Source organism: Phalacrocorax carbo, chromosome 1 (genome assembly GCF_963921805.1).
Source record: "Phalacrocorax carbo chromosome 1, bPhaCar2.1, whole genome shotgun sequence".
In the NCBI taxonomy this organism is placed as follows: Eukaryota; Metazoa; Chordata; class Aves; order Suliformes; family Phalacrocoracidae; genus Phalacrocorax; species Phalacrocorax carbo.
In genome coordinates this window covers 57,328,829-57,346,149 of record NC_087513.1, presented here as the reverse complement: position 1 = coordinate 57,346,149, position 17,321 = coordinate 57,328,829, and the positions used below count along the sequence as shown (strand labels likewise).

At 45.0% G+C, this 17,321-nt stretch overlaps 1 protein-coding gene and 1 long non-coding RNA gene across 9 annotated transcripts; one reads left to right on the top strand and one right to left on the bottom strand.

The window, feature by feature from the left end:
* Positions 1-2,320: 2,320 nt before the first annotated feature.
* On the bottom strand, positions 2,321-14,328 carry LOC135313896 (uncharacterized). 2 transcript variants are annotated; one of them, XR_010373392.1, is made up of 3 exons: positions 14,241-14,328; positions 5,299-5,371; positions 2,321-3,121 (listed from the first exon to the last, which is right to left on the bottom strand). It is a non-coding gene; the product is annotated as an uncharacterized LOC135313896 (long non-coding RNA). The 2 variants fall into 2 exon arrangements; XR_010373391.1 differs by lacking the exon at positions 14,241-14,328 and having other exon boundaries at positions 5,299-7,638.
* On the top strand, positions 14,038-17,303 carry CBY1 (chibby 1, beta catenin antagonist). 7 transcript variants are annotated; one of them, XM_064454434.1, is made up of 5 exons: positions 14,038-14,143; positions 14,648-14,921; positions 15,333-15,438; positions 15,516-15,631; positions 16,650-17,303. In XM_064454434.1, the coding sequence occupies exons 2-5, from the start codon at positions 14,844-14,846 to the stop codon at positions 16,728-16,730; spliced, it is 381 nt and encodes a 126-aa protein (XP_064310504.1). In that variant the 5' UTR covers positions 14,038-14,143; positions 14,648-14,843; the 3' UTR covers positions 16,731-17,303. The 7 variants fall into 7 exon arrangements, with proteins under 7 accessions (XP_064310504.1, XP_064310537.1, XP_064310520.1 ...); XM_064454467.1 differs by having other exon boundaries at positions 14,047-14,143; positions 14,787-14,921; XM_064454450.1 differs by having other exon boundaries at positions 14,051-14,143; positions 14,688-14,921.
* The last annotated feature ends 18 nt before the right edge of the window (positions 17,304-17,321 follow it).

The window sequence follows — 17,321 nt, the reverse complement described above, 5'->3', positions numbered from 1 at the left end:
GGGTAACAAAGAGAACAAATAGTAACTGATGTGTAATAGGCGCCACATACTGTAAAATCAGTTGTAGTGTGGCGCTGCAGACCAATGAAGAAAGGTGTAAATGCGTGCTAGCAAACATATAAAAATGACAGCAAGTGGATCCTAGGGCAAGGAAGGAGAAATCATTGACACCACAATCATATTCTTCCAGCAAAGGACTCCAGATGCTGACAACTTGCAACATTACCCCCCCCACACACACCAGAATGAAACTACCAGCCTCACGACCCACAGGAGCAGTGGGAGGGTGAGTGAAATGCATGGAAAAGGGGTAGAAGCCAAGAAGCGTATGTGTTACCATTTTACAGAAGTACTCTCACTGCGTTATTAGTCTTTCTGTAGGTTATATCTGGTCCAATAATCATTAGACTCTCAAGATTTCAGTTATAGTAACAATAAATTCTTGGCTTTAATTATGCACAAGGTGTGCTCCCTCTTTGTCCATAAATAAGCTTTTGAGTGTAGCGGCATGTCACTAACGAGTGGCTGACACACCCACTTCTTCATTTCACTGGTAGCTGATAAATTAGAAGAAACTCGATGATTGCCTAAGCTAGCAAGCAGACCAGTAGCAAAATGGACAGACATGGATTAAGTGCATATCTTGCTTGTAGCTAAAATTCAGTCCTCTAAAAATTTATCACTGAGCACATTTCTAACTTATGCTAATAGATATTTTAAAAATCTATTTTAAAGCAGCGCTTTCATTTGTAACAAAAGATTATTCCTGCTTTGGAGGTTGGTTGCTGTGACCTTTGGCAGTTTACCAATCTGCACAAAAATCTCTATTGCAAGAAATGAAAAGCAGTTGAGGAAATACCTTACTTTGAATCATGAAATATATACTTTGGGAGATATGGGACTTTTTTGAGCTGGGAGAGCTTTCTAAATACCTTTTGCAAATTCCAAAATAACTGTTCTTAACTAACTCCACATATATAGATTTTTGTTCTGGAATAAGTGCACCTTGTTCTACTTTAGCTTAATCAACTTTATGATAAACAGGAATAACAGACTAATTATGAAAGAAGGGTGCCCATATCTGTAGCTGAGTGGGACTAGTAATTGCAGTTACATGTGTCTTTGTTCATTTGAATAGACCTCCAAGGTCAGATAAAAGTAGGATGAAGAAAGCATGAGTAAAATTTATTTGCTATGGAACTGTTGTCAGTCTTCAAAGTCGGTGTCAGTGCCCCTGACAAGCTTGCATTTGTATTAAAGCTCAGTCACAGGCCGGTTAAAGTCCATGGGTGAATTATCTTCATTTCACTAAGTAAACCAGAAGAACTGACTAAATACTCCTCTGTTCACAGATAAAACAGGAAGCCACCACCCACAGGAATCAAGAACACCATATGGCCAGTTGGGCACTAGGGCTAGGCCGGATTGGACTAGAGAGCATGGCCAGGCTCACCTGCCCCCCGCAACTAACATCTCCTGTTGCAGCTCTCAGAGTTAGCCAAAGCTTTGGTTTGAGCCAGGAGGGCATTATGTTCTCCCTTATCTAAATGGCTTTATATTTCTCCTATTTGTATTCGCTTGGGTGCTGATCTGAACAGTAAAAAAGAAAAAGTGGGATCAGGCAGCTGGGGGATGGGGGAGACAGGAGAAGACCGCCTCAGCAAGGCATTGGATCAGTTTTGCCATTTGGTGGACTCCCACCGTTCCTGCAGACAGAGGAACTTCTCTGGGACTGAATGCAAATACAGGAGGTAGAATTTGCCTGGTGGCAGCTGTACACACTGCTGCCTGAGACAGGAAAAGAGAGAAGCAACAGGGATTACTGCTTTAGGAGGAAGCTGAGGCAGAAAACTCAATTCAACCACAACAACTCATCAGAAAGGGAGTTTAAACAATTGCTTATGGATGCATCTCCCATGCTGCAGAACACAGAACCGTGTGTGTATTCTTCACACCAGAGAAATTCTGACTCCTAATACAAACAAGGTGGAAGTACTGCAAATATCATCTTAACTGTTATGGCCAAAAGAGTCAATGCTTCTCTAATTTATTCACACACCAGCACTGAAAATTAATCTGAAAAAAGACACAAATCAAAGCAGCTTTATCCATAGGAGAGCAGAGTTTTAAACATTACAGCTGGAAAAAGCATAATTCATGGAATGGTTTGTTTTTTCCCCCTCCAATACATTCCAGCTCACAGTAGCCGAGTGCTTCTGTTGTCAAGTAGGTTGAATAATGACGTTGAGTACACTGCTCTGTTTTGCACTCAGGACAGCATTTTCATTGGCCTGCTTCAGAAAGAAGAATGTATTTAAAGTGCAACTAATAGAAAATTTTAATTTTCCAGGTCACAGTGGAATTCACTGGTCACATCAAAGAACAGCATTTTACAAGAAAAACATTTTTAAATTCACACTTGGAAGAGGTTCAGCACTGGTATTCGAGACATTTCTTATTTAAAAAAAAAAAAACAACCAAACTTTGAAGAGCCTCTACTCAAAAAACTAATAATTTTCACAGTGTTTCCACATACCTTATGAGTTTGGAAAAGTTAAGGCTTTCTAGCTCAGTCTCTTGGTTGGCAGCAGCTTTTCTGTTAAACCAGCCATGCTGCAGAACTGAACATGCTCTTCTTTCGGCCAGTTTTCTACTCTTGGCTTTGCCTGCTGCTTCTGCCAGTGAGTTTGTATGTAAACCACAGGAAAAAAAAACAAAACAACCTTGCTCCATTTGTATTCCATATGTTTGCCAGGCTAGTGGCCAGAAGAGATCACAAGCAGTTTGTTTTTCAAACCCTAAAGCTTGAATAGGCATTGACTGCATCATCACACAGTTATTTTTAGCTTAGAATAATATTTACAGCTCTCAGGAATTGTAATTAGCTTTAAAACACTGCGTTTCCTTGATTTTGCTACACACAGAGCCTTAATTTTCAGTAATGGCCCAGCTAATAATTGTCTTCATTCTTACACCTTTAAACTTCAGAGATTCATTAGCCTGCTTATTCTTGTTTTATCCGTTGTTCCCCTTCCTTGGATTATCACGGCTTCTTTATCAGCTGTCATGGTTTAGCCCCAGTCAGCAACCAAGCACCACGCAGCTGCTCGCTCACTCCCTCCTGGTGGGACAGGGGAGAGAATTGGGAAGAGTAAAAAATAGGCAACTCATGGATTGAGATAAAGACAGTTTAATAGGTAAAGCAAAAGTTGCATGCAGAAGCAAAGCAAAACAAAGAATTCATTCACTACTTCCCACGGGCAGGCAGGTGTTCAGCCATCCCCAGGAAAGCAGGGCTCCATCACATATAACGGTTACTTGGGAAGACAAACGCCGTTGCTCCAAATGTCCCCCCCGCCCTCCTTCTTCCCCCTGCTTTATATGCTGAGCATGACGTCATATGGAATGGAATATCCCTTTAGTCAGTTGGGGTCAGCTGTCCCGGCTGTGTCCCCTCCCAGCTTCTTGTGCACCTGGCAGAACACGGGGAGCTGAAAAAGTCCTTCACTGGTGTAAGTGCTACGTAGCAACAACTAAAACATTTCCACATTATCACCACTGTTTCCAGCACAAATCCAAAACAGCCCCATACTAGCTACTATGAAGAAATTTAACTCCATCCCAGCTGAAAACAGGACCAGCCTTACTAGAAGTGTGTCTATTTCTTAAACATTTCCTCTGCCTGTATCTGAAGAAAGCTTTTAATCTCTCCTCCTCATGTTTTTTTCTGAATTGGTGATTATAAATGATATATTGGTGCCTCTGAAACTCAGCACAGGTGCACAACTCCTGCTCAGTTCAATATACGCCCATACTTCCTACCACAGTCTGTCTTCCTGTTTTGTCTGTCCCTGCTGTTATTTTCCATTCGGATTATTAAGGCAGCACTTCCTGCTTTAATGGCCAGGCAATCCAAGACAGAGGAATAGGCCAGAGTTTCTGAGACCAAGTTTCACGCATGACCTCTGTTCTTAGGGCAATGAGGCAAGTAGGAAATCACATGATGCTCAAATCTTTGATTTCAAAGTAGTATTCAGTATTGAACTGCAGCCATGAGATGTTCCTAACTGACCAGCCACTGTTCCTCACTCTCAGCTATCACAGTGCTAATGCAGCAAAAGCAAACTGGAGATAAGAAGCACACGAGAATAAGAACCATCTTTCATTCCACGCATTTGTAAGGAATGACTGAGCGGCCATGAAGTAATTCTCTCTAAAGCAAAAGTGTCTGTGAATCAGCTCAGGAGTCCGAACTATCTGGGTGTTGGTTCAGGAGGAATTCAAGTATATTTGATGGGGGGGAAAAAAAAGCAGGGAATGAAATTCTGCACACAGGTAGAATAAGTTCACAGTACATAGTTTGTCACCAACACTACATTAAAGTTCCGAAAGAGCAACTGCTAAAGGAAGCCTGTCAGAAGCACACAATGCTACAGACTTCAGAACTGTCATCATTATGAGACTAAAAACATATCCAAAGCACTGAGGTTTGGAAGCTGTACTTGTCAATAGTTCAACACAACAGAAGTTGTTGTCTCAACTCTCTTAGCGGTCCTGCTTCCAGAGAAAGGAGTAAAGTCATCTCAACCCATTCTTCTCAGGAAGACTAAAGGTTTTAACAGAGGACAGGGAAGGCTTACAGACTTACTGGCTTACAGACAGAATCTGTGGAGAAAAATTGACAAAAAACCCCACCACTAAGAAGTGCAAAGCAATCCCACTTCCACACTCCCTTTACACAAGCAACTGCCCTTAAGAATCTTTTCTGTATTGCAGGGCATATGTGGATGCTAACAAGATCAGCTATGTCAGCAGGAGAGTGAAAAACTCCATCTATCACATCATCTTCCATCCTTCTCCAAACACTGCATCACCTCTCTTGCATGAGGTGCTGTTTTTAGTCTGCTAGTTTTAAGCATATGTTGAGATTACTTCCCAACACCCCCTTCTTATCCTTTTCAAGCTTTCCATCTTGGGTCTGGAGGTCTGAAAGATTAGCAGTCAGGTTCCCCTCGCCTAGCACATGCCCATGAATCCAATACCTAAGGAAGTATTTGCACTAATTAGGCACACACAAGAGGATACACACACAAGCAGCTTTAATGGGTTCCAGCTGTCTAGAATTGACAAATATATACACATATATGTACACACACTCTCCTGCTTCTCCTATGGGAGCACATATTATAGCATAGCAAAGGCCTTCAGCAAACAAGCCTGCAAAGTCTTAGTAAAATAAATAATACTTTACCTTTTCTTTCCCATTCTATGCCTGTAAGTCACTGGTTTATATTTTACCTGTTTGGACTTGGAAGACTTTGCTTGTTTGATGAGGTTGGCACTTGCTAGAAGCTTGTCCATGTCTCAGTTCCTTCCAAAAAAGTGAAAGGCAGAAAAACTTTGAGTAATTTACCATGTCAGTAGGATTAATGCCTTAATTCTCATGTATTCTCTTTAAACAGTCTAGCCCATCCACAAGCAAAAGATAACTGTTTCTAGGGCAAAACACAGCAGCCGCTAGTGCTGGCAGCACCACATTGCAGGCACGAGAAAAGGAATAAAAACATCCTCTCCTGCTGAAATGGCAGGAGAAATTTCAGGGTCATAGAAGGCAATTACAGGCTTGCAAAATAGCTATGACACCAGGGTAATGTCCTTATCATGTAAAAACTAACTGATGGAACTGTTCCATAAAATTTGCCCAGCCAAGTCAGCTGTCTCCAACAGAAGCAAGTTTGGAAGATTTCCTCCTTCAAGATTCATTGACTCCATAAATTGCTATAACAAAATTAATAAAGCACAACACACTCGTGTGTTTCAGTGTGTGTATCCAGGTAAAAATGGCACTAACATCACACGGTTACTGCATTGCTCCAAGTCAGTTTTGTAAGCAAACCAATCTCTTCCAAATATCCACTCCCTGCATAATTACTCAGTGAAATATGTTTCCCCCTTGCCACTCCACAGCGACAAAGCAGCACTGGTAAGGGGGCTTTTTCTAACACTCTGTAATGGCAAGACCCTGACTGTGGTGAGAGAAGTTGATGTGCTGGCAGCATGGCAGTATCTCTTTGATGATATTTACATATAAGCAAGACAGGGATTCCAAATAAAAGTGATCTGGAGCCTAGCAGGATTGCTCTAATAGTGTATATTAAAAGGAAAAAACACATCAAGCTCTATTTAGCTTGGTCAAGAGAAACAGAAGTTGTTGCTTCCACTTGTTGACAGACATGTGACAGCACAAATTTTCATTACAAAAATGCGTAGAAATCAGCAAGATGCAAGCTGAGTAAATTGTCTGTTATGCCGAAAGAAGTCTTCTGCAATATGAGGAAATATAAAAGAAAATGCTTGATATACCTAACTTCAGTTTTTAAGGAGAATAGCTTACTCCCTTGCCAGCTTGTTTTCCAGGGCTCTAGATTTTAACGGAACGGGCAGACCTTACGAGTGATCACCTCTTTCCTTTCCCCCTCTCCAATGTACAATCCAGGAAAAAAAAATTGCATAGTGTATAACACCACACACATTGTTCTTAGCTTCAATTTAAGAACAATATAATTCAATTTATTTCCAAAGCATTTGTAGGGAAATAAATGACCAACTCTATCAGTACTGACTCTGAAAATTCTTGCTGGCCTCTGTATCAGGTTCAGTGTTCCCAGCCTCCTATTCAGTGCAGCCTCCATGGACATTTACCACTGCCATTCCTTCCACCGTTAATACTTTTTTCCGTGCTACTTTGCCCAAATAACCTTCCCTTGCTTTTTTCCTTTGGCCTTGCTTTGTTTGCTCTCTGTGCTTAGAACTTCTTCCTTCTTTGTGTGACAAATAACCATCTTTTCCTTCCTCCTAAACCACTAACAAAAAACATGTCTAAAACCCCAATTAATTTCTATTAGATATTTCAAAGTAATTTGCTACTCTGTATCTGAGTCCAGTGGTAACGCTCTTGCATTAGTCCATCTTCCCATTCATTCACGTCCCAAGATTTCAAAACAGGACTTAAATCAGAGGCTCATAATTAAACAGCAAAAGCTTCAGTGCTAGGCAACTGGAGCTCCCATTGACTGCAAAATAAATGCTTATTATGGAGCATTTTGGAAAGTGTCACTACTTGTCCAGGTGACTAAATAACAATCAGGACATTTGTTTTGGAAACTGCAATCCCCATTTTATACTGACTTGATTATCTGTATTTGCAGCCTGTAGAACACTGGCTCACCTGCCTCAACTTCAATTACAAGCCTTCCCGTGTTCTACATAAGCCTTGACATACTGACACAAACCCTGACAAGAAGTTATCACCACCAGTTGTTTAATCTTGGAACTGAGGTAGCACATTATTCAGCAGTAAATGAATGAATGAATTGTGAGAACAGCCTCTCTGTTGACCCATGAAAACAATTTAGCTTTCTTTCGGACTGACAATATTTAAATCTTCAGAGACTCAGATTTTCATCTGCTTTTATTTCTAAAATGAATCAAATGACATCAATAAGTGAGCTGGGAGCCAGTTCCTAAATAAGACACCCCTTCCCTCCCAGAAACATTAAAAATACAAGATTTTTTGCAACATTTAAGCACTTGGTGCATAAGTCAAAGTTAAGTATCATTTTCCCTGTGCCAGATTCTTTGCTTGCTTCTTTTCTAAAGGAAACGTCTGCTGTATCTTGGATGGAGAGTACAACAGAGGCAACGGTTGTTGCCTGTGGAATGACGACCTGCAACAAGCGAGAATCCCTAAACAACAAGGGACATGTGATTGAAATTAGTAAGATCCAACTTAGAAAATGAGAAGGCTGCTGATGACTTCAAGGAATTCTTTCTAAGCTGTTCAGGAAAAGCTCCATTTTCATGCCATCTGACAAACTGATCAAAGGAAAAAAAAAACCCAAACCAACAAACTTATGAGCAATAGGAACAAGATGAAGAGGTCAGCAATGGATACTTTTAATGAAAGCCTTGGCTTCTGTGACACATCCACTTGCTGGCCACATACCTTTGTGAACATATTTTTATCTTACATTCTCATATGGTGTGCTTAGCAGCCTTCTCTGAGCTGCTTATCATTTTGAAGGGATCTGGGGAAGGGAGGCAGAATGAAATACACCCTTCATAAGTTTAGAATCCAAGACTTAGAACAAGTTTATACAAAGAAAGCACCCTCCATGCTTGGACATTCAATGTCAATTCAAAACCCCTATTTTCAGGGTTCTCTTTCCCTTGTGAACCAATGAAGATCCTGCTTTACTGCTGCTGAACACACTGACACCATCCAGCTATTTGTATGACAACTGTTGAGCTATCAAGACCCCCTTCTACCTGGTCCTAGCAGGTGTCCTATTTCCATCCCTTGCTGCCCCAGCAGAAAACGCAAAATTAAGATGGGAAAACAAAACAAAACAACCGGATCTCCCATTTACTGCACTACAGTCCCTGGCCTTCACAGGTCTCATAGGAATGGATTCTAAATCTCCTGCACGTTTCCTGAACAGCTTTTACCCCAGGCTAGTTCAGGCTGTGGGTGAGCAGTCATCCGCATTCCCCAAAAGCCAGAAAAGCTACCTCATCTGCATATGAGCCTGCAGCAGGTATGCTGGGCTGGAAAGGACATTTTGGACCATAGAGTCGACTCTCGTGCTACTGCAGACACTGCATCATCTAAAGCCCACATTATTTCCAGTTTTTCCCTTTGATCAAAGGCCATCCCCAGGCATACCCTTCTAACAGAAAGAACCAGTACAGAGTAAGACCTGTAGATCAAGGCATCCTGGGGAGAAAAATGACCACCCAGCTTGGATACAAAACTCTTATTTAGAGTAGCAGAGACTAGGGAAAACTGCTTATGTCAGTGTTCTTACTATTCTGCTTTCCTTTTGGTGACAGCAGATTGTTCATCTTGAATTTCTCTGGTTCCAACTGGGAATAGTCCTAGTTAGTGTAGCTTCTTGGGGTTGGTGGTGCACCTAAGTGGAGAGAAGGAAGGGTCGGTGAAAGAACACGGAAGAGAAAAGAATACTTAGCACTTTTCCCCCACCTTCATAGTGTGCTATACACACTAAGCTTCTAATTTTCTCATGATGCAGTATCACTTGTTTTTTCGGACAAAGCACAGTTGATGCTCATCTAAGACATGAGACAAAATAAGCTTAGAAGGGGATGTAGAACACAGGCCCTGTTTGCTCTCCCTTATAAACAACACAGCAGATCAGCCCAAAGACCTAACATCTTGTCTCCAGAAGCTGTCAGCTGTGGAGGGTTACAACAGAGCACGAGAAACCAACCCATACTGTGAGACCCTCTCCTGGATACAGCCTCCCCGCATCTGCTAATCAGGAATCTACAGACCGGAGGCTTAATATTTCCTCATTTCTTGCAAAGGGTATCTTAAGTGACCCACAGAAACAGATGGCTGTGAAAGTAAGAGACAAAGAGAAGAATGAAAAGACAGACATGGAAGTGAGCAAGGAGTAGCCAGGTAACAGGAACAGAATGAAACAGAGCTTAACACAAGCTTTCACTGCTGTGTGGACTACACGTGTCCTCTGAACTTTCGGCCTCGCGGTCACCAAGGACAGCCTCGTGGCAAACTCCATCAGGAAGTGATGGATTCCATCCAGAGCATGTCAGTGGTAGAACTGCCCTGTATATTTGCTTAAACTCTTTAAGGTCATCAGTGTGGCCAGAATGGTAAACAACTGGAAAACTTCTTCAGAGGCCTAGGAACTTTGTACACAACATTGTGGCTTCATGTACACTTTTTCTGCTTCTTAGAGCAGAAGATACATTTTTTCCGCGTTACTACATGTAAGAAAGACCCAAGTAAACAAACATAAACATGCAGAATGTGTATCTGTGAATTCAGGGAAGGAGGGCAGAAACAGAGTTTGAAAGACAGGATAACTCAATTTGCAGCCTGCAATTTCCAATTAAGCTGCATTTCCTGACTGGAGCAAAGCCACTCTGACCTATCATCCATTCTGAAACTGCATTGCAGAGCTGTGTCTTGGACTCATCAGTACTGAAACATGATCTTGGGAAACCGGAACAGAAGCAGACATACAAGGCTGGACTCAGCAGTGGAGAGAATAAACTAGGGTTTAAGAAAGAAAAATGACAACTCTATATACATTTTACTTAAGAGATCATGGACAAACTCTTCTTTTGAATAACAAAGTCTACATTTCAGCCGAAGCAATGACTGCGGCTTTCAAGAGCCAGTAATTAAGGAAAGAAGTGCACAATTTGGCAAAAAAAGGATTAAGACATTTCTCCTTCCCCCTTTCTTTAAAGAAGGTCATGTTAGCAAAAGGGAACAATGAGACAGACTGTTATTTAGAACTTTCAGGAGACAATAAAAGCCTGCTGTGACAAGTAAAAGAAAATTAAGAACCTGGGAATAAGTAAATAAGGCAGAGGTGAATTAGGTGAAGACATATTCCTTGGGTAGAAGATAGAGAGCATATGTGAGTCACTAGAAATCAAAACCATGTGTTACCCCCTTTTATTGTTTTATTTACATTACTAAGAGCTTTACTATCCAGAAGACAAAGGCATGAACTTTCTTGGCTGTCACTTAGTGATTCAACACAGAAATACCACCCATGACACCCCAGCATCCTCAAAAGTTACAGTACAACTGATGGCTGGATATTAAGATTCCTGCAAGAATCATTTAATAGATGTCTGCGCAGCACTCTGAAAATCTCTATTTATAGGATAAGTATTAGTTTCAGATTACCCCTGTGGGGATGGATTTCTCCATTTCATTTCACTACTCTTGTGTTTTCTTGGCCTAGCTACCAGCACCTTAATGAGGGCCTCCTGGTGGTGGGATAAGTGACAGTCAAGCAGGAGGAAAGCATAATTCTTTGCAATGCGGTGAAACAGCAGTTCTTCTATCTCTTGAGTTGACTACAATGAAAAGAAGAAACAAATAGAGAAAAAGACATGTTTGCTTTGTCAATAAAACATAGGTGAGATATTTCTAACGTCTAGGACACTAAAAGAAGGGACATAATTAACTGCAGAGCACTGAGGCGACAGGAATTATCTCACCACTGAAAAAATTAATTAGGCATGGAATGAATTTCAATATGCCCAAAAAATTATTTTGTAGGTTTTAAACTCAGTTTCATTTAGCCCACCAATCAATGTAGCAAGTTTCAAGCAGCAGTAATTACAGTAAATATTCTCTTTGATATCAGAGTACGCCTGGAGTAAGTCTACTGAATTCACCAGTCAGCAGCGTTTCCCTATAATTATTGATATAACAGCAAACAATAATAATCCCACGGCATATATGAAAAAGGCAAGAGAAACACTATGGAGTTAAAAGCAGCTCTGAAACCACCTAAGCTACAGATCCTGTATCACTCGTGCACCGAAAAAGCCAAAGAAGATGCTCCAAATCAGGCTCCCAAGAACAGCTTGGGCCTATTCCAAAATGTCCACACTGTCATGCGCGACAGCCCTATCTTTTGTCCTGTCACTCTCTCCGCCTTCCACCAGTGTTCCCAAAGATGCCTTCATAAAAAGACACACGGTTTCCTTACACAATGACTGCAATATGCAGGTTCCTCACTGTTTAATGAGCTTTTGCAGGTCCTAAGTGATATCTCTAGGTGTTGTACTGGGAGAGAGAGAGCGTGCTAGGTGTTCACTTCCCCACAAAGTGGCAGGCACAGGAGGATGCACAGTGCTGCACCATAATGCTTTTAGCATCACTTAAAGTCATACATCAAACTACCCACTGGCAGGAGGACAATACAATGTACTGAGAGGCAATCCTAGAAACAGCAATGGTTGGCTCTTATCTCAATATCTACCTGATGTAAGTGGAGAAATAACCACCAACAGCTCCTGCCAGAACAGCCTGGGGGGGTGGTGCAGCAAGGAAATTCCACAGCATTTTTATGAGGAGATAGAGTCTGGGAAGAAATGAAATTTAGTAAACTATGCAAAGGAAGAAAGATTCCTGAAGCAAATCACACCAGAAATAAGACATTGAACTTCTTTTTCTTGCTCTCAAACTTCTGGAGCAGCTTTCTGAACTCTCATTCACAAGCCCTACCAGCTGTGAAGCTATTCTCATACATACTAGCACCAGTGCACACAGCCATCAGGCACACAGACACTGGCGTTCACCCTCAGGTGGCGAGCTGGAGGGGATGGGCTTTTTCTGAGTCTCTGCCTTGGAGAAAGAAGCTGTCAGAGAATCACCTTGAGACCCTGAATAGTTTAGTTTTACAATAATTGTAACCACAGAATCACAGGTTGGAAGGGACCTCAGGGATCATCTAGGCCAACCTTTCTAGGAAGAGCAGAGTCTAGACAAGATGGCCCAGCACCCTGTCCAGCCGAATCTTAAAAGTGTCCAATGTGGCCAAGTCAACCACTTCCCTGGGGAGATTATTCCAATGGTTGACTGTCCTCACTGTGAAAAATTTCCCTCTTGTGTCCAGTTGGAATCTCCCCAAGAGCAACTTTTACTACAATACTCATCCTACTTAGCGCAAAGAGAACTCGGCACGCAGCTGTGCTGAACATACAGGTTTCTTCCAGGAAGGTGAACATCACTACCCGTGTTACTGGTGGGGCACATCCTGACCAGAGCTTCTTCACATCTGTGTTTTCCCCCCTCGGTAACAAACCCCTGAAGTATTTATTAAGGAATCATATGTATGAGCATTAGGAGCTCAGTTCCTCGCTATCCTGTATGGTCTTTGACTCTAAAGCACCTAGGTTAGCTACAGGTTTTTTTCAGTTCGAAATTGTAATTCTACGTTCTCCCTGCTTTTATTCCACAGTTCTTGCCCTCGTTTCCCTTCTGGCCCTTCTTTTCATCTTCCTTATGCAATATATGCACACACACACACACGTACGGATGTTAAATGCTGACAGGAGCCACAAACGACTTCACAAAGCCCTTGTTCAGAACTGCAAGATTTTGTTCTACTTTTAAGGGTGTTGGGTCCCCCTCCCCCATAATATCTTCCCTTATTAAAAAAAAAAGAAAAAAGAAAACATTGATTTCCAGTGCCCAGACTGTATTACAGGGGGTCAGAAGGCCACTGTTTTATAGCACTCGTCCAGGAAGAATCCGATATGGCTTAAATGGACCACCAGAAGATTCTGCAGCACCAGAGATTTTTCATGCCTATAGTCAGTGGGTTGATACGGTGGTATCTTTGCAATTCTCATTCCAAGTGAGCGATTTTCTGGTTCCCTTCAGGCAGAGCACCAATTAAGCACTCTGAGAATGACTCTTAAAGAACTTTTTTTGTGGAGTATTAATACACGTACAAACCAAATTACAGTGTTGGTGATTCTCTTAGTTTCTCCTCTTCTGTTTATTTGCCCCCCTCCCTTTTTTCCCCCTCCTTTTCTTTATCATTCCCCTTTAACTAAAGTCAGCATCCTAATATCCCATTTATGTAAAATTTTCAGGAAAGCCTCACAAAGTCCTCAATGGCAGCTTTTCTAACAATGAAGCAAGTAATTTCAGACCACCAAGTTCTAACAGACTGGAGAATTACTTTAAGTTTTAGGAAAGGAGTGGTATTTTGTCTCTGCAATACAAAAAACGTTGGTGATATCCGCTACATACCCCTGCTGTCCGTTCAAAATATCCAAACCAACTTCCAAAGCCACCTCCCAGGGAATACAAGCCAGCAAGTTAAGACATTAAGACTAAATTTATCCCAGCAAGCGCTGAGAAGGGAGGAATTCATAACGTGTGCAGAAAAATCAGGACACTGGCGCCGCTTCAGGGGCAGTTCGTTAAAGAGCTGCCTGTTCCTGCCCCTCCAGCTCCTGCCCGCGGGGAGTGCGGGACCTCAGACCTCCCCCGCTTCCCTGTTCCCAAACGAGAAGGATTCGCTGCCTAATGCCGTTTCGTTGTTTAACTGCAAAGGAAACCGGGTCCGGGCCGGCGGGACGGAGCTCACGTTCGTACCCGACTGAGGAGCCGCCGCGACGGCGGGGGCGGGGGGGGAGAGGGAGGAGCGGCGGAGCCCCGCCGTCACTATGGCAACGTAACGGCCGCAAACCGCTCCCGGGGCACGCGGCAGCGGCTGAGCCCACCGGCGCGGTGACGGGAGGGGAGCGCCGGGAGCGGACGCGGCTCGCTGGAGAGGTGCTCTTCCAACCCCGCCACAACCCCCCCATAACTAAGGCGAACCGCGATGGAACAACCCGGCCCGGCCGCCCCCGCACCGCGGGGCTGACCCTACCACTCTGGGGCGGGGGGGTGATTCGGCCCTCTCCGAGGCCGCTGATTTCCCCACTAAGATGCCGGCAGGGAAAACAGTACGAGGGACCATCCCGGTGGTGGCGGCGGCGGCGGCCCGGTGCAAGGAATAAGGCTCTCCTCTGCGCCCTTCTCCTCAGCGCTCCCGCTGGGTGGTACGGCTCATACCCCACGCCCGGTACCGGCCCGCGTGGCGCTGGGGAGAACCACCCATTGCGCCTGCGCGGGGGGGGGGGCGGTGGTGGGGGCGTCCGCCGCTCTGACGGTGGTGGTGTGTGAGGTGTGACGTCAGAGGCGGCCCCACACCATCACGTGGCGGCGGAGGTGTGAGGGAGGCGCGTGCTGGCAGGGAGGGGGCACAGGGTGTGAGGAGAAGGGGTCTGGTTTTAGGTGGAAACCAGGTATCATCAGTGAAAGTGCTGGGAAACAGGCTGCTAGAGGAAGCCCCCTCCCCGCAGACGTCACCATCTCTTGTCACTGCTGTTGGCCTACGGCTTTGGACCAGCCCATTGTACCCGTCCGCTCCTAGCTCAGGGAGCAGTGCGAGGCTGTCGGGACCACCCGCACCCCCGGCCAGCAGTGCACGATGCCTCTCTTCGGGAACACCTTCAGCCCCAAGAAGACCCCCCCCAGGAAATGCGCCTCTCTCTCCAACCTGCACTCGGTGAGTCCCATCGTCTGTGGCTCGCCTGCAGGAACGCTTGCTCGGTGGTGAGGGGTGGGTGTCTCCTACTATGAGCGACGTGACCCTTACAAGAGCTCCCAGCTGTGCCTCTTGCCTTTGGTGACACATAACAAAGGTAAAAATGGAACAGCTCGGGGTAGGGTTGTCGTCACCCCACCCGCAGCCCAGAACTGTTTGACCTAAAGCTTCTCACCAATGGTCTAAGCCTGGGGAGATGACTGTATGTTTCCTCTCCTGCAGTAGCACGTGACTAAAAGTAGGGTTTCAGGCTCCTCCAGGGCCAGTCGGACCAGCAGCTTCCATTGGAACACCAGTCACTAAGAAATTGGAGAGTGAGGGGTGGCTTTGGATTTCTGCAAAACGCTGAGTGTGATTTCCTCCTCCCTGCAGCTGGATAGATCGACCCGTGAGATTGAGCTGGGCCTGGAGTACGGCATCCCCACCATGAACCTCGCTGGCCAGAGCCTCAAGTTTGAAAACGGCCAGTGGGTGGCAGGTAGAGCGTGGCTCGGCTTGCTTTGGTAGCCGCCATTGGCTGACGATCCGTATTTTGACGTCTTTCTTTCCTTCCAGAATCGGGAAGCTTCACGGGGGATCGCAGGGAAATGCAGCGCTTGCGCAAACGGAACCAGCAGCTAGAGGAAGAAAACAACCTCCTTCGGCTGAAAGTGGATATTCTGCTGGACATGGTGAGTCTTTGCTGAACTGCCATCTGCCCATAGCAGCAGAAGTGCCCCAGCAAAGGGTGCTGGGACCCCCAAAGGAGGCTGTTTTCGCCGCACCCTACTCTCTTCTGCTTTACCCTGCTATGCCAGACAACTCTAACGGTGAAGTGACTGTGGGAGTAAAGTCTGATCTCTGCAAGAAGAGGGGAAGGTTCCCCCCACAGCAGATCTTGCCTTTTGTGAACTGGTTAGAGAGGAGCCCCTGGCTGTGCTGCACCTCCTCCTCCCCTGTCTGCACGGAGTGCACCATTTTCTTGCCCCTCTGGCCTCTCCCCTAACTGTGAAAGCAAGTTAGAGCCACCCTTTCTAGTCACAGAAGATTAAAGCTTCCATCTGCTGTGACAAGTGGTGTGACATCTCTTCTGTATGTAAACCTATGGATGAAAGAATTCCCAAATCAGCCCTAAATCAACCGAAATTACCTGGAGATCACAGCTTTCATGCTTAAAATCTGAAGGTATTTTCAGTGGCATAGAATACCTGTGTATTCTCAGTCTGTTAAGTGATTTAACGTTTATGTCAGTCTGAACAAACACTTACTTGTTCCTTCATCATTGTCCTTCCTTACGTCCTTCCCATGTTTTAAAACTGGCAAGTGGCTTGTGTAGCTGGAGCAGGTAAGAGGAGCCCCGGCTGCCCTCCAGGTTTTCCAGGCAATTTCAGTGAAATTTCAGCTTCTGTCTCGCTCCAACGGGAACAGATTCCCTCACATGGGTGTGCTGGCCTGCGACTGTAAATCTCGGCGATGACTCAGGAAAGGTTGTGGCGTGAAATCAGAAAAGCTCCCAAGGCGCAAGTGTCTCGCTGCCTGCTCTGCTGCGACACAGGGTGCTTCTCCAGAGGGAGAGCGATCTCTGATCCCTCTTAGGGGCTCTCGTGTCCCTCCACACGCACCTGAGATGGCAGGTCTGGCGCTGGCCCCGCAGCCACAGGGTAGCCGTGGCAGGAGTAGCTCACTCTTGTTGTTCACTGTGTGTTGCAGCTCTCTGAGACCACTGCTGAGTCCCATCTGATGGAGAAGGAGCTGGAGGAGCTGAAGAACCACAGCCGGAGGAGGAAGTGAAGGAGAGGAGGTGGCTGGAGGATGAGGGGAGCGAGGAGGCTGCCCCTGCATGTGGGATGCTGGGTCTGGCTCAGGCCTCCTGGCCACCCTGGTACTGTGTGCAGGTACTTCCTTCCATGGGACCATGAGTAACAAAGTGCCTCCAGCATCATGCGGTGCTGTAGGTACTGTGTAACGGTGCCCCAGCGAGTCATGCCGCCACAATTCACGCTCACGTTTTCTCTCAAAGAGCACTTTCCCTTGGTACGTTTCCTCGCCGCAACACTTAATTCACACTCACATTTTCTCTCTGGAGCACTTTGCCTTGCTGTTTCCTCACTGCAGCTCAGCAGTTGGTACCCACTTTCCTAAGGCAGCCTGAAAACAGGCGATGGAGAAGATCCCTCCTCTGGGTGGGCTCCTCGCTGCTTTCTGCACTTAAAAATGCAGGGAGATCCCCGTCCCCGTCCCCTCAAGGGAGCCTGGAGGGGCTCGTACAAGTTTTCCGGCTCATCTTTGGCGAGCAGGATGCTGGAGCTGCGCGTTAGCTAGGGGTTTTGCATACTTCATATAAAAATTTGCGTTGAAAAACAAGATTCTGGGAGCGTTTGT

Bases quoted from the DNA above. Each gene is read 5' to 3' on its own strand.
- CBY1 (XM_064454434.1), top strand. From the start codon at position 14,844: ATGCCTCTCTTCGGGAACACCTTCAGCCCCAAGAAGACCCCCCCCAGG. The intron at 15,439-15,515 runs GTAGAGCGTGGC...CTTTCCTTCCAG, and splicing joins AAACGGCCAGTGGGTGGCAG to AATCGGGAAGCTTCACGGGG. The intron at 15,632-16,649 runs GTGAGTCTTTGC...TGTGTGTTGCAG, and splicing joins TGGATATTCTGCTGGACATG to CTCTCTGAGACCACTGCTGA.